The sequence below is a fragment of the Barbus barbus genome (assembly GCF_936440315.1).
Source record: "Barbus barbus genome assembly, chromosome: 46".
NCBI classification, from domain to species: domain Eukaryota; kingdom Metazoa; phylum Chordata; class Actinopteri; order Cypriniformes; family Cyprinidae; genus Barbus; species Barbus barbus.
In genome coordinates this window covers 15,800,025-15,815,910 of record NC_136724.1, presented here as the reverse complement: position 1 = coordinate 15,815,910, position 15,886 = coordinate 15,800,025, and the positions used below count along the sequence as shown (strand labels likewise).

Below are 15,886 nucleotides of genomic sequence, written 5' to 3'. Positions count from 1 at the left end.
GACATAACCAAATTAGGCTACGTGTATTTTAATAATAAATATCTCAACACACCATTAGATATGACATTATGTGCAACTTGTGTGGATTTATGTAGTAAATTTCCTTTGGTGTATATTTGTATACTTTTACCGTCTATCAATCTCAGCATGGGTTCATTTAGTCGCTAAACGTTTTCCTCACTAAGGTTAAATTATGCTAAGTCTTTCTTTGGCCTTCCTCTGGAAGTGATCTGCTGATTCTGCTAAACTTTCATCAAAACTGAAACTAAAACGGAAACTAAACTATATAAAAACAAAATAAAAATGTTCACAAAATAAAAACTAAACTAAAACTAACAAAAATATTAATGAAACGAATAAAAACTAAACTGAATATCTTAGCAAATTTGAAAACGATATAAAAATAAAACAAATTCAAAAATTCAAAACTATAATAACCTTGCTAGACACTAGTACTGAGTACATTAAGATTTTAATACACTGCAATACATTGAGACTCCTCCATATAGAGAACTGTGATCTTGCAGTATTTTTTTTTTTTTTAATCATAACTGGAATCTCAAGGTTTGTTTGAGGTTGTTTGGCAATGTGACTCTTATTGTTTTTGAGGTTGGCCACCTAAACTGCAATGTCAAATGTACAACAGTGTGAACCATAAAAACAAACAGCAGCTTGGCACCCGCAGCGAGAGAATGTGTTAAAATAGTGGTTTGTGAATGGGTGAGGAGCAGATGCAACAAACACAGTAACTTACTTCCTCATCTGCTCTACTTCTGCGTTGCTGTTCAGAGGGTATGTATCTTGCTTCATTGTCTCAATAGACTATTACATTTTAAGTAAACTAATTTTAACATTTTTAAATACACTGTTGTAAAAGATGTCTTTCATCTGGTTTTCTGAAAAGAATCATTATACATGTACACATACAGAAGTTTGTGGATTGTTAGCTACTTTCAAAAGAGCTACAAAGATGTACATAAAGTTAGAGATACATAAAGTTTAAACTTTAAAGGAGTGCAAAGAGGATTTACAAAATACATTTACTTATACATTGACTTTTTATTGGTCTGTTTCTACAGTACACTATAATAAAACTGTTACCTACTCAAACTGCAAACTTATGTAGCTGTTTACAGTATAGGTTCCATTAGTTAACATCAGTTAATGCATTAACACATCAATGAGCAATGCATTTGTTATATTTAATCTTTGTTAACTTTAAGTAATACATATATAAGGGTTCACTATTGGTGTATGTTAGCTCAGGGCAGTTACATAATATAAACAGATACAACTTTGATTTCAATAATATATTAGTAAATGTTGACATTAACATTAACCAGGATTAATAAATGGTTTATAAGTATTTTTCATTGTTATCTAATGAAGGTAACTACTGTTAACAAATGGAACCTTACTGTATACAAAATTCTGTCGATATTTACTCACCCTAATGTCGTTCCAAACCTGTAAAACTTTTTTTCCCTTAGAAAAAAAAACATTTTAAGTATTTTTGTCTTCATTCGGTGGAAGTCAATGGAAACTAAAACTCTTTGGTTAACAACATTCTTCAAGATATCTTTTGTTATGTTCCACAGAAAGAAAGCTCTACGGGTTTAGAATATTTAGAACATGAGGGTGAGTAAAAGATTAGATTTCTAAACTTTTTTTTTTAATAATTACTCATGAATAATACAGAGTTAAATCGCTGAAAATGATTTTTGTGACAAGTAAAATCAATGTAAACAAACATGCTCTTATAATGATTCAAACATTCTTTAAAATGTAGTAGTGCGTTTAACTAGGACTAAAACAATGCAGATGCTTTTGCATCTATTCAACAACTTTCTCACATTTGTGTTCCTGTATGTTTTCTCACTAGGAACCATGACGATGAACACCACAGTCGACAACATCACCAGCCCCCCAGTGACAACCAACCAAACTTCAGGAGCCTCCTCGGCCCTGGCACACTTCACCGAGCCTTTCAATGTCGCCCTGATCATCATTTACACTGCAGTCCTTCTGGTTGGCATCACAGGCTTAACCGTCATGATCAGCTTGTTAAAAACCAACATTCGCTCGTTAACCACCATCGCCTTCCTGAACTTGATGGTCGCACACTTTCTTTTTCTGCTCACCGTGCCGTTCAGAATCTACTACTATGTGTCCTCCCAAACGTGGGAGCTGGGTCAGGGATTCTGTAAACTGGTCAGCGCAATGGTGCATATCCACATATACATGGTGTTTACCATCTACTCCATCCTCCTCACGGTTCGTTTCCTGCATTTTTACAAGAAAACGCAGCGGACTGAGTTCTACAGGAGGCTGCATGGGCTGGGGGCGAGCGCTCTAGTGTGGTTCATCCTGTTGATCATCATGCTACCCCTCGTGCTGCTACAATACGGACAGAAAAACACACCAGAAAACCAGTGCTTCAAATTTGGAGATGAACTACTTGATCACTATGTCTACTGCATGAACATGGTTCTATCCATCTTTATTATCTCGGTGTCGTGTCTTCAGACCTGCATCCAGGTGATCATCCTGCACTCGATGATCCTCAAGTATGGCCCCTCCAGCCGCTCCCAGCAGGAGTTTTGGGTCCAAATACAAAACCTCAGCTTTGTATTCATCATGCTCACCTGCCTGGTACCGTACCACCTTTTTAGGTTACAATACCTGAATAACCCTGGAGTCCTTGATCAGATAAATGAAGTGTTTCTGGCCATCACTGGGCTTACGTGTTTCGACATGCTGACGTTCACTGGGAAGAACATATGTAAAGTGTGCTGGACAAGATAAATAAAGCGGATAAATACTGAACATAGACGTTATTTTCCGCATCACTACCCATAAATCAGGGTCTGCAGATGGAAACTGGAAACAGTTTGGACAGAAAACGAGTGTTATAATTATAAGGTGAAGGTAAATGAGCATCAGGTTTGGCAAAATGTTAGCTGTTTTTCGCCAAAATACCATAGAAATTACTGCAAATATGGTTAACCGTGGTAGCTGTGATTCTGAAAGCTTTTTACATTTTTGAATGCTCTTAAAAAAAAAAAAAAAAAAAAAAACAGGCCTGTGTTTTGTTTTGTTTTTGATCATGTAAATTCCAGTAGGCCTATCATGATAAATACCACGGTAGCCTATATATTAAAGCAACAGTATTACTACAGTAGGCTATCATAAGATGTTTATGTGTTTATAATGACTGTAGTGATAATGGTTATCATGGTATTCAAATCTTTCGGATGATTTGAAATTGTTTTGATATGCTTTTTTGGAGATAGAAAAGCACATACGTTTTATTTAAAGGGTTAATTTTACTCAATACACATATGCAGCTGACAGAATTGAAGGCCTACGTTCTCAGAACTTTGGTTAGTCTTTTGGCAAGAGTATCTCAAATTTATGAATAAACGTTCTTTCAATAACAGACCGTTGATTCAATGTTGTGCGCTTTCAGCGTCAGCACAAAATATAGCCTACATCGGTTTTCTTTTCTTCTAACGTTTTTGAAACGTTATACTTATTAGGCTACATGTTTCAGAACGATTAGGGAACTTTCAAAAGTAGGCCTAATCCAGAACGTTCCCATAGTAATAAAATTGAACGTTCACAATTTTTTCCTCGAGTAATGAAGAAAAAATGTTTTTTAACATTCAGAGACCATTCCAAAATGTTCATGACATAATTGGAAATTGCGAACGTTCTTAACACATATTTTTGTGGGGTGTGGTGGCATTCTTATCATGGAGAGCATTCTAACTGGATAAACATCTATGTATTGCAAAATGAGTCATGATGAACATGAAAATCACAAAACTCTCCTTTAAGAGATCTTTTTTTTCGATGGTTTAAATATGTGAGTTTTAAATATGGATTTATGTTCAGTTATGTGAGATTCGACTTCCTTGAGAGAGAGGAAAATAGAGATTTGGCGCCCTCTTCTGATAAAATTAGAGAACGTCAAAGATTGAAAGGTAAAATACTATTTCTGTAAGACTAGGAGTTGAGCCATCAGGGTTCAACCCGTGTTTATAAGTAGGCCTTTTAGTTGTTTTCTGAAAATACAAAAATATCTGTTTCATATTTATGATGTCTTTATGATTGTCCTTTACGGCGTGAACCCACGCACAGGCAAAACGATTCATGTCTTGTGTTTTATTGGGGCTTGTTACTGTTTAACATCTCCACCCAACTTTCAGTTTGTTTAGTAAATCGATTTAATGAGGCTCCCCCAACACCACCAAATGCATTGTCCAATGTGAGGCTTTTGACATGTTAAACACTTCATTTGCTCTCTATATCAGCCTAAATATCATATTTATTAGCATAAAATTTTGACATTTTCGTTTGGGTTTTGGTGGATTAATGCAAATCGTTGTTGGACGTGGAGAAGGTAAGACCAGCTAATTTTAAGTTGCGGTTATTGAATTGTGGGCCAGTTAAAGAAAAATCCGTTAAAACGTTTATTCCTACCTTTTATGTAGTCTTAAACAAGTCCTTGCTACTACATTTTGACGGTAAAGAAATGATCGCTCGTGCACTTGTGACGTCAGCATTTAGGTTAGTCTTTAGTCGTGTTGTATTATAATTTTTCGTATTGATAAATAGAAATGTATAGGTGTTTCATAAAGAAAAAGTAGAGGATTTTTATGTTTTCTGAAATTTTATGTTGTGAAAACAAATAAGCAGTGCTTATTAAATTATTCTATATGTCAAATATTGCTGAAAATATTTTTGTATTTTACACTGTCACAATTATATTTTCTTATATTTTCTAATTTAATACTTTAAAAGGACACCTTCTACATTAAATATGTGCCTTAATATCATTTAGGTCAAATTGTAATTATTTCAGTTGCCTGTATAGAAGTGACACTAAAGGGCTCTTTTATACAAAACTGAATGTACTGCCTTGATGTACTGTACTGTGAGTTTTTCACAGTCCTGGAGTGATATTTTACTTCCAAGTAATTCTAGTTTGACCTTGAATTGATTTAACTGTTGAAGTGGTATGACAGGTCAACTAGTAATGTGGAGAGTATTTTGCAATATAATTTATAAAGTACAGTATTCATATCTCTGCATCGGAGCTGATAGTGAGGTGTAATGCAGTCTATTGAAAATAGATGGCATGAAATACATGGCCTCACCAAACTCTTATCACGTGAACATTTGAGCACTTCCTCATTTAAAACATTGTTTGTTAGATTGAAGTTAAAATGTATCTTGTGTGATGTGTATCCGTATAACTGTGCATACCGAATCTAACCTCAAGTACTTCCATTTATTTAATATTTGTTTTCTTTTATTTGAATATTTTGTTGTCTTTTTGTTTTTGTTATGACCTCTACTTGTACAGCAATGTTTCTATTTAGATTGACTTTCTATAGCTGATTAAATTGTACCACAAGGTAATTTAATGTACAGAAAAACACAGTACTTGTAAAACCACAGATATTCTAAAATCTCTCTTAAATTCTTTAAGAAACCAAATAGCAAAGTATTTCATTAAAGTTGAATGTTTGCGTTTACACATGCATTGTACAGGCCTGATGATACTGCACTAATGTTTATTTTTTATAATAATTATTATTAATCAGTTTTATTTTTAAAACTATTAAAAGGATAGTTTACCCTCATGTCATTCCAAGTATGCATTTGTTTCTTCTGCGGAACACAAAATTAAATATTTTAAAGAATGTTGGGGTAAAAAATAAATAATTAAATTTGGACTCCATTGATTTCATTGCATGGGCAAAAAAAAAAAAAAAACAACAACACTTGATTGATTTTTCTTTCTTTGTTCCCCCCAAAAAAGTAATATACTTAAAAAAAATCGGTAAAAGATTTACTTTGAAACAATGATCACCAAGAAATTGATAGTAAATTTCACAATTAATTAAAAAGAAATGGCAAGCGACACATTTAATTAAATGTGAAATGTAAAAGTAGAAAGACCATTTTTAAAAGTTTTATTTACATCAAATCATTTTTACAGTGTAGGTTTGGAAAGAAATGAGAATAATGTGAATAAATAACAGAAATAAAATTTTTGGGTGAACTATTTCTTTAAGAAGAATGGCTCATCAATGACTCAGAGTTTCAAAATATTACATTCAAATAATTCTTCAGTGTCTCTTAATCTAATTTAAATAAATGTTAACATGCAAAACAGAATTTGTGTCAGACGAATGCAAGTTATGCCTATGATTAGATTAGAATTCAGGAAATGCTAATATACCTCATTTTTAAATATTCATTTAAATATATCTCAAGCTTGGAAACTCCACTGAAGTTCAGATCTCACCTTCAGTTTGAAGTTTTTGTTTACAAATGGAAGTTCAATGGTGCTGCAGTCTTTGCCAGTTTTTGGTTTTGGGATGGTGCATTATTATGTAAGAGTGTAATTTTGCCTGAGGTCTTTTTGGTTGTGCTGCACCAATATAACCTTCGTGTTCCTTTGTGGAACAAATGGGGAATACTGCTATCTCTTCATCCTTCTGATAAGTATAGGATAAGGTGAGAAGATAAGTTCTGTTCAAGGAGGTGAGGAGTCTTGGCCAAGGCTCCTCCCTTGTCTTAGAAGACGACAAATCAGCATTCTGAAGAGATGGTCAACCTAAGGCTGCCCACAGTTCTCTCTCCAAGAGACACTGTCCTGGGACGACTTTAAGTAGAGATAGCCAGGCAGGGATGAAGTTTTCACCAACTCCTCTTCCTAAATCCTTGTTGGACATGGATGTAGCCAATTACTGCGAGGGCCTGGACCCGACCTTTAGCACATTGGGCTTTGAGAATGCAGAAGTGCTTTATTGTGGTGGTGAGTGCTGTGTATTTTGTCCAAAATACGTGTTTTTTAAGTACTTTCGAAGCTGCAGATGCGGTTGATGCTGCTTGGACTAGTAAACAAATGATCATTATGGTTAAAGTTTGTGTTTGTTATAGTGTTGTTATTAAAATATGAATTAAAGTCATGTCAGTTCACAGATTCTAACTGATGTGGGTGTTAATTTGGCTTAGCATGACTGACTCAGATGTGTCTGGAGGGGATGGACGCCATGCCATGGCTGGTTTAATAGCTGTCTGAACTGTCTGGAATGATTCGTCCCAGCAGAATCATTTACCTCAGCCTAAAGGAGATAATTGTTAGCTAACTATTTTGAAAGTCTTTCCATTCGGTTTAAAATTCAACAGAGGTTTCACTCAAATCCTGAGAAAAGACTTCTGAGTCTCAGGATTAGAGACTGGGATCTCCATGGGTTCATATGTTGGGAAAATAGGACCAAATGGTGTACATTTAGATGTAAAGTCAATATGTTTGGATACAAGTGCAAAGTTAATTTAAAGCAATACAAGAGCAACAGTGAACTCAGTCTACCTGGGGCATTGTGGGAAATGTTTTGCTCAAAGGTACATTTTGGATAGGGCAATTCTTTTAGACTCCTTAGGTTACTGGCACGATTACGTCACCACAATCTGATGGGATTTATCCACTTTGGTTCTCCATTAAGCTAATGCTAAAATTGCTGAAGAGATTTCCCAGTTATCTTTACAGTTCTTTACAATACATCGGAACAGAGATAGAGAAAGGCCATAAAATAACTGGAATACAAACTATTTAAAGGCAAACGCACAATCTCTGGCATGCAGATGGACAGCTAGACAAAAGTTCTTTGGCTGAACTTAATTCAGTTGGATTTTCTTAAAATAATCAGTAAACTTTACCCAAATATCTTATATAATGGGAATGTAATGGAGTAAACCCAATCAAATTAGATCTGTCATACTGACTAGACTGAATCTGCTGCAGTTAAATGCTAACTAGCAGTTGCACTAAAAAAAGTGAACCTAAAAATATGCTTTGCATGGTAACATCTACAATAATTAATTCCAAAATATATCATGCACATTATTTTACACCACATATCAGCCCAAATGCATTAGGTTACTTAGGCTTTTTTGTACTCAAACCATCCATGCTGGGAACTGGATAAAAGAAAGATAAATGCAAATGGATCAAATAAAATAGTTTACAAATTTAAATGGATTACACACAGTGAAACTGAAAAAAAGCAAGCATTTTGTTGCATTGGCTAATTTTAATAATTTTAATTTGTTTATAAATCTTGGCATTCTTCAGCTTTCTTTAATGTGCTGGGGTTGTGCACCCAAAAAGGACATCATTTACTCACCCTCATATCATTCCAAAATGTATGAATTTCTTTCATTTGTGAAACACGTGAGAAGATATTTTGAGAAATGTCTCAGATGTTTGCTTGTCCATATTGCCAATGGTATTTTTCCAAACATCTGCAGAATTTTTATTTTTGGGTCAACTATTTCTTAATTAAGCCCTTAAAGCTGTGAATGTATTGAAATTGTTTGCCAACTGATTTCTATGTCGATTTTCAAGTTCTGTATCACCTTACTCTGAAACGAAATACTTCAAAACACTCTCTGCAAATATACGAAAGCCAACGAGATAAATTGGCTCTCTATGACCACATGTGCCCTTTGCGTTCAAATGATGTTTTATTCCGAAATGAGAAGGAATCACTTTGGGAATATATGGAATCAGAAGAGATTGCTTTCAACTCACATTAACATTTATCCACGAGATGTCAATCTCTATTAAATATCTATCTATGCGATAAAACAGAGGCTAATCCTAATTAAGTCTGTCCTACAACAGCGGGAGGCTCCAATCAGTCTCAGAGCATAAAAGGCTAACGTCCCCTGCTGCATTTCTTTTGTTGAAATGTTATGATTTTGGATGCACAAAGGAATGATTGATTTTTGATCATTGTCTATATGAACAGAAGGGTGCCTCTCTCTGTTGCATTAGAAGGTCTTTTAGGATGAGCATCCTTTGTTCACTTATGCAGAACTCTTCCTCATTCTCCTCGTTATAGCCGTTATGATTGAGAGACTGATTTTATGCATCGTCCCGTAGCCTTATGAGACTCACTAGGCCTCTTTGGTTGTTAGCTAACTTGGATTAGCATAGCATCTAGAAGCTTAGCAGCAGTAGATTTCCACTATTTTACGTTCTGGATGTACAATGGACATGATTCTCTGTTTTAAATGATCTAAAGCCTTTTATGAATGAGCCATCCAAGTGAATCATCAAGCCTTCACTTGACTGAACTTTTGTTGCAACTCAAACCAAAGTGTTCAGGTGGCAGCCAGTTACATTATGTGTGATGATTCCAGTTTTGACTGTCCATGTTGTTTTTCACAGAAAACATGCCGACAGAGCCCAACATCAGTCAAGGAGAAAATGGCGTCAGCTCCAACTGCGCAATCTGTGGTGATAAAGCCACAGGTAAACATTATGGCGCCTCCAGCTGTGATGGCTGCAAAGGCTTCTTCCGCAGGAGCATCAGGAAGAGTCATGTCTACTCCTGCAGGTACATCGCACTCATCCAACTGAGATGTTTACGTTATAAAATAAATATTGTGTAGTGAAAATCATTTTTATGTGGTAAAAAATATGTTCAGTGTTTATTGTAGTATTATTTATGTACTATTATGGTATTTATTAGTAGTTAGAATTTTTTATTTTCTGTTTTCATTTTAATTTTAATTTAGTTTTAGTATTAGTTTTTAATTTATGTACTTTATTAGTTTATTTTTTATTCATTTTAGTAATTTTAGTGAGTAAACTTATTTTTTCTCACTTTTCTCACATTTTTGTCATTTTTTTCATTTTCTTTTTTAAAACTGACTGTCATATTTTTATTTAATCTTTATTACAATTTTTAAAATATTTTTCAATAGTTTTAGCTTTAGTTAACTATAACATCACTATAGGATGAGAATCAAGAGCTGTTTTTTAATTTAAGAAAAATAAATTTTAAAATAAAACAGATTTTTTAAAAACATTTTGTTCAAACATAAGTATACATCAAGCATGAGTTTGATTCATAATTGAGTGACCAAATTCTTTTTGATAAATCATTCAATATGACTCAGGAATCAGTCTTGAACTTGTGAGTTATCAGTAGTTTCACGGTTGAGTGCCTCAGTTCTTTTTAATGAATCAGTCTCGAATTTGTGAGTTATCGGTTTGAATTGGTCTAAAGAATCATTATTTGACCAATTCGCTGGACCATAAGCCACTACTTCTGTCATGTCCATATAAAAATTAACAAAAAGAATCAATAAAGATTCAATCAAGGAACTGGATTTGTTGAGTTAAAATCATAACTGGATACATTATAAACCAGATCAAGTTTTTCCCTTAAGAGATCGTCTTTATTTATTTATCTGTTTTACTTTCGGGCAGGTTTAATCGTCAGTGTGTTGTTGATAAAGACAAAAGGAACCAGTGCCGTTTCTGCAGACTTCACAAATGCTTTCGAGCTGGAATGAAGAAAGAAGGTAAACATTTTATATGTATACTCTTTCCTCACAAATACTTCCTTTTCCCACAGTTTCGAACAGATATGGAGTAACAAGGAAGAGGGAACTCGAGAGCAAAATGGATGATGCCATAAAACTTGCCCTGATTACACAAGGATGTTTAGTTTATTGGATGTATAACCTTGGCTTAGACTTTTATGATGGGTGATCATGTGCTCTCCACCTCACTTTCCGTGCGTACACGTTGTTCAGGACTGCGGTCAGTTAAAGTTTTACCTCTAGCTTAGGCAGGGTTTTGCACGGCAGTCATGTATTATTTTAAATTTGCTCACCATTGTTTCCTATTCCTTCTGAAAGAGAAACAATGCTTAATCCAGCCTTAGATGGTTTACTGGTCTTTGCTGGTTTAAGATGGTTTACCTTGGTGATGCAGCTGGTGTCCAGCAAAAAAGCCTTTTAACCAGACCAGGCTAGGAGACTGGTTAAGAGCAACAAACAAAAAAGAAATCTTGTTCAGTAGACATCTTCTCCAGTTTGAACCAATGACAAAAGTGTATACATAAGAAAAATGACGCATCAGCAATTTAATTTATAAAAAGGTTACAAAAGTTCCATTTTCATAAAGAAAAGTATTTAAAAAAAAATACTCAAAAATAAAAATTGCATTCTATAAAAATATTTTAAAATAATGTAAAATACAGTAACATGGCCAGTAGGAATTATTTATGGTTTGTAAAATTTCCCAGTGTGTTCATCATCGGAAGGTGTGGCAAAAAGGGCATTTTAGTCTGTGCTTTACATTTAATGATGTTAAAATACATCACAATGAATGTAGCAATGTCTTGGCAATGTGTGAGATTTTCTGTAAATAAGCTTGCGAAACACACCCATCATCTTGGCTAATCAGTAATATCTCAACTGCTATTAGCTCACTAATCAGCAAAATTGTTTGTGCTTGTTTTCAGCCGTTCAAAATGAGCGGGACCGTATCAGTTCAAGGAGGACCATACAAGACTCACATGACCTGCCGCCAATCACAGCCCTGGCTCACGCTGAAGCTCTGTCGCAGCAGGTAAACTGTCCTATCAAGGTTAATCGAAAGACTCTCTCTCTCTCTCTCTCTCTCTCTCTCTCTCTCTCTCTCACACACACACACACACACACACACACACACACACACACACACACAAAGAAAGAGAAAGAATATCAGTAGAGAAGGGCAGAGATACAGAAAATAAAAACATGCATATAGTTATGGTATCTGCGGCAGTAACATTTATTGCTTTTGAGCAATACATTATTGCTGTGATTGTCAATTAAACAAAGGTCTATGGTTTTAATGCATTATGCTAGAGATAAATAATCACCAAAGACAAAAATTAACCAACAGGGCTGATTAAAGAAGGAAGAGAGGTTTCATTACAGTAACTTTGATGAAGTTCTGCTCAGTAGTTATTAATGACAAAGAGAGATAAATAACAACTGAGCGCTGCTTTCTTTAAGCATCAGTCTGTGTCATCAACATTTCTAATTATCTGCATGAGTACCTGCGTGAATTTACTCTGAGAGCGAGGTAACAGCCTGTGCAAAAGCATTTTTAGAGGACATGGTAAATTCGGTTCTTCTCTCGTTTGTCTCCCAGCAGATCAACGCCGCCAGCCCAGTGGGCCCTGCTGATGTTTCAGAGAAAAAATCAGCCACTATCAGTGATGTCTGTGAATCTATGAAGCAACAGCTGCTTGTTCTGGTAGAGTGGGCTAAATACATCCCAGCCTTCGGCGAATTGCCACTTGATGACCAGGTAATGGCCGTTGGAAAGCAACACTGGCTGTGCTAATTGGGGAGGCCCTTAGGTTAAATTGCAGGGCCGTTCAGTGAAGCTCAATATTTGCCATGCAATATTTGATTTTTTCCCTTGCATTTATTGTTATTGAACATGCAGACCCTTCCCATATTTAAAAAATTACCTTAAAGAATGAAAAAAATATCCTTTACTCCATGTCTGTTAGTTTATAGGTCTTTTACTATATAGAGAATGCTAGTGTATTACTAAAAGTTGGCAAAATAATTTTTTGCATTGTTTTTTTTTATGCATTTAAAATTTGCTGTATTTTTCTTCCAGACCAAAAGTAATTACTCATTTTGTATTATACTGAATGAAATTTTTTGGACACATGCAGTCAACTAGTAAGCAGGGCACCTGCTGTTAGAGACTGTAACTACATCATGTTTCTACTTTTTTCTAATTCCATTTAAAATGTTCTGAGAAAATAATATTCATTTATTAACACTGAAGACTGGAGTAAAGGCTGCTGAAAATTCAGCTTTGCCTTCACAGGAAAAAAATGCATTTTTAAAATATATTAAAATACTATTTTAAAATGTAATAACATTTACAATATTACTGTTTTTACTGTATTTTTGATCAAATAAATGCTGCTTTGTTGAGCATTAGAGACTTCTTTTGAAAACATAAAAAAACATACCAACCCTAAATTTATTTATTTTTAAAATATTTTACTGTAATACAGCAGATATTCATTTCATTGTGGTTTACAGAAACATGTTAAACCAGGCCTTGTTTTTCTTCCAGGTTTGTTTATTACGAGCTCATGCCGGAGAGCATCTTCTGCTTGGTGTGGCTAAAAGGTCAATGCCATACAAAGATCTCTTGCTTTTAGGTAACTTCTAGTAGTTGTTTTCACCTTTCAACATAATTAAACTGTAGATAGACAGATTTCCATTTTCCATGCAGGAAATGGCTGTGTTGTCCATCGAAACTGCCCTGAGCTGGAAATAGTTCGCGTATCTAACCGAGTCCTGGATGAACTGGTTCTTCCCTTCCAGGACATTCAAATTGACGACAATGAATACGCAGCTCTAAAGGCCATTGTGTTCTTCGACCCTGGTATAACTAATGAAACAGAGCATTTATTTAACACCCAGTATTAATCCTGAAATACAGCCATACATGTTACTATCTCTGTTTTTAACATCTAGACGCCAAAAGCTTAAGAGATCCCTCTAAGATCAAGGCGATGCGCTATCAGGTTCAAATGAGTCTAGAAGACTACATTAATGACCGGCAGTATGACTCACGTGGGCGATTCGGGGAGCTTTTGCTGCTGCTTCCTACTCTGCAAAGCATCACATGGCAGATGATTGAGCAGCTACAGTTTATCAAGCTTTTCGGTCTTGCCAAGATAGATAACCTGCTGCAGGAGATGCTTCTTGGGGGTGAGTATGAGGTGAAGCATTCAATTGCAGGGGATTTTGGAGCGGGAAAATGCTTCATGATCATTTTTTTTAAACTAGGTGAAAGCAAGTACTTTATTCGGAAGCAAGTCTGCTTAATATTTTTCTTATAATGCTGTGTATTGTACAGCAAAATGATGAGGCAAAATGATGCATTTGCTGTATTAGTATGCCATATTAAGACATATATTCTGGAGCGGTTTGACTTGACTTGACCTGACCTATTAGTTTTCACTTGTTATTGCTAAGGCTAACATCACTATTATCTACCTCAAACTAATCAACAATCAGTGGATAGAACCAAGTGATGACATATTTTTGTAGGCCAAGCCAAAAGTTCACATCACCCTGGTTCCCTCAACAAAAATCAATTGGATTTTACCACTGGCTTTTGGATTGTTACAGAAAATTGAAGTTGACGATTTTTTTTTTGCAAGAGCGCGTAATGGTATAATGACATTTAACCTCTGTAGTCATTTTTCCAGAAAATTAAAAGATGTATTTTATGTTGTTGAACAAAATGTGAAAATACTGTGAGCTCGTCTTAAACTTATTTCAGGCATTTAACCATTTAAGCCATTCAGAAAAACCCATTAACTTCAGGACAGTGAAACCGAAAGTGCTAAAATGTTAATTTACGGGTTTTGACCTGCAAAAATATCAGCATTCTATTTACATTACATTGAGACTATAAAGAGAGGTGTAATATTACTTGCACTTTGTACCCTTATGTAACTTTGGTGTCTCTATCACCATCTGTGGTTGAACTTTTGGACATTTAAGCAGGTACAGATGAATTAGGTGAGCATGGAATTTCCCAAACAAATCTGACCTAACTGCTCAAAATATAAATCATTATTGTGGCTTTTTATTTTTTTTTTACATTTTTAAATTTTTTTTTAGATATTGGAATTGTGTTTAGGCAAATGCCACATTACCACCTCTGTGATTTAGTTATTAATTTACTTTTGCAGGTCTAACCACAGAGCAACCTCATTTACATCACAATGGTCACCCTCAGATTCCAATAATGGGACAGACCATAGTCATTAGCTCCATCCCAGGACCTGCACGCTCACAGCAGTTGGGTAAGACATAGCCTTTTATTTATCTGTTCCTAAATAAAGTAAGTGGAACTTTCCTGTAGCTCAAATAGTAGAGCATGGCGCTAGCAACGCCATGGGTTCGATTCCCAGGGAAAGCAAGCGCTGATAAAATGTAAAAACTGTAACTTGAATGCAATGTAAGTCGCTTTGGATAAAAGCGTCTGCTAAATGCATAAATGTAAATGTAAGTGGTTTAAATACCAGACATCGGACATTAGGGAGAAATAAGAATGAATCAGTGAAGTGGTTTAGGTTTAGTTTTAGTTAATGATAATATAACCCTGATTTGAATAATTTAATTAAAGTGCATTTTATAGCTTTTTATAGTTTTTTTTTTTACGTTTCTGTTTCTTCAGCATCCCCAGATACCCCCATTCCATCTCCCACTTCAGTACAGAATCAGGAGGCCTAAAAGCCCCCCGGCAGCCCGACTCTCCTGCTCCCGCCACAGCCCATGCCAAACAGACCCTCTCCCGAGCCTCCCCTATGAGTCTCCTCTCTGCCGCAGGCCCTGTGTATTTGTATATTTGTAAACTGTGTGAATTACGCCCTTCCCCACATCCAGCGCAACATATTTATCTGATCGAAAGGGAACTTTACAAAAAATTCCAAATTTATTGTCGAAGTGGATCACCACTAATTGAAAAAGGTATTTCATCAAAATATGTATTTCTCCTTGTATCAGCCTACCGCTGGTGACCTAGTAAATGTAGACTATATTCATTTTAAATAACAAATTATTGTTATTTACAAGAGACTTATCAACATTTTTTGTATTAATAAAAAGTCAAGATTTAATTTATTAACAAAATTATACTATTCAACTCTAAAGAAATGTACATTTGTGCTTGAAAATGTGCCCTTAAACACAATAAATGCTCTTAGTGCCTGAGTTTTGTATGTTGTGTTGTATATTTAATAACTTTTTATGACTTAAGCATTTTTTATATACTGCGAGATAAATGTAGGTCATGCTATAAAAGTGCTACTGAAAGTTCATTGTCACTCTGACATTACATTTTAATTCAAGAGTGCATTTATACAGTAAAAACAATAATACTGTAAAATATTGTTCTACAATATTAATACTTGTGCTGCTTAATATTTGTTGTGGAAACTGTGATACTTTTGCTTTTCTTTTTTCTTTC

General features: G+C 34.9%; 2 protein-coding genes across 4 annotated transcripts; both read left to right on the top strand.

The window, feature by feature from the left end:
* Positions 1–1,490: 1,490 nt before the first annotated feature.
* Positions 1,491–3,432, top strand: gpr141 (G protein-coupled receptor 141). The gene is made up of 2 exons (XM_079408986.1): positions 1,491–1,638; positions 1,883–3,432. Exon 2 carries the CDS (start codon positions 1,888–1,890, stop codon positions 2,803–2,805), a length of 918 nt encoding a protein of 305 aa, XP_079265112.1. The 5' UTR covers positions 1,491–1,638; positions 1,883–1,887; the 3' UTR covers positions 2,806–3,432.
* An 833-nt stretch (positions 3,433–4,265) lies between these two features.
* On the top strand, positions 4,266–15,630 carry LOC306864767 (hepatocyte nuclear factor 4-gamma-like). Of its 3 annotated transcripts, none has more exons than XM_079408983.1 (10): positions 4,266–4,405; positions 9,254–9,422; positions 10,301–10,395; positions 11,343–11,449; positions 12,020–12,178; positions 12,971–13,058; positions 13,133–13,285; positions 13,378–13,614; positions 14,607–14,720; positions 15,095–15,630. In XM_079408983.1, the coding sequence occupies exons 1-10, from the start codon at positions 4,378–4,380 to the stop codon at positions 15,148–15,150; spliced, it is 1,206 nt and encodes a 401-aa protein (XP_079265109.1). In that variant the 5' UTR covers positions 4,266–4,377; the 3' UTR covers positions 15,151–15,630. The 3 variants fall into 3 exon arrangements, with proteins under 3 accessions (XP_079265109.1, XP_079265110.1, XP_079265111.1); XM_079408984.1 differs by having other exon boundaries at positions 12,023–12,178; positions 15,095–15,303; XM_079408985.1 differs by lacking the exons at positions 14,607–14,720; positions 15,095–15,630 and having other exon boundaries at positions 13,378–13,856.
* Positions 15,631–15,886: the final 256 nt, after the last annotated feature.

Bases quoted from the DNA above. Each gene is read 5' to 3' on its own strand.
- gpr141 (XM_079408986.1), top strand. From the start codon at position 1,888: ATGACGATGAACACCACAGTCGACAACATCACCAGCCCCCCAGTGACA.
- LOC306864767 (XM_079408983.1), top strand. From the start codon at position 4,378: ATGCAAATCGTTGTTGGACGTGGAGAAG. The intron at 4,406-9,253 runs GTAAGACCAGCT...TGTTTTTCACAG, and splicing joins CGTTGTTGGACGTGGAGAAG to AAAACATGCCGACAGAGCCC. The intron at 14,721-15,094 runs GTAAGACATAGC...CTGTTTCTTCAG, and splicing joins TGCACGCTCACAGCAGTTGG to CATCCCCAGATACCCCCATT.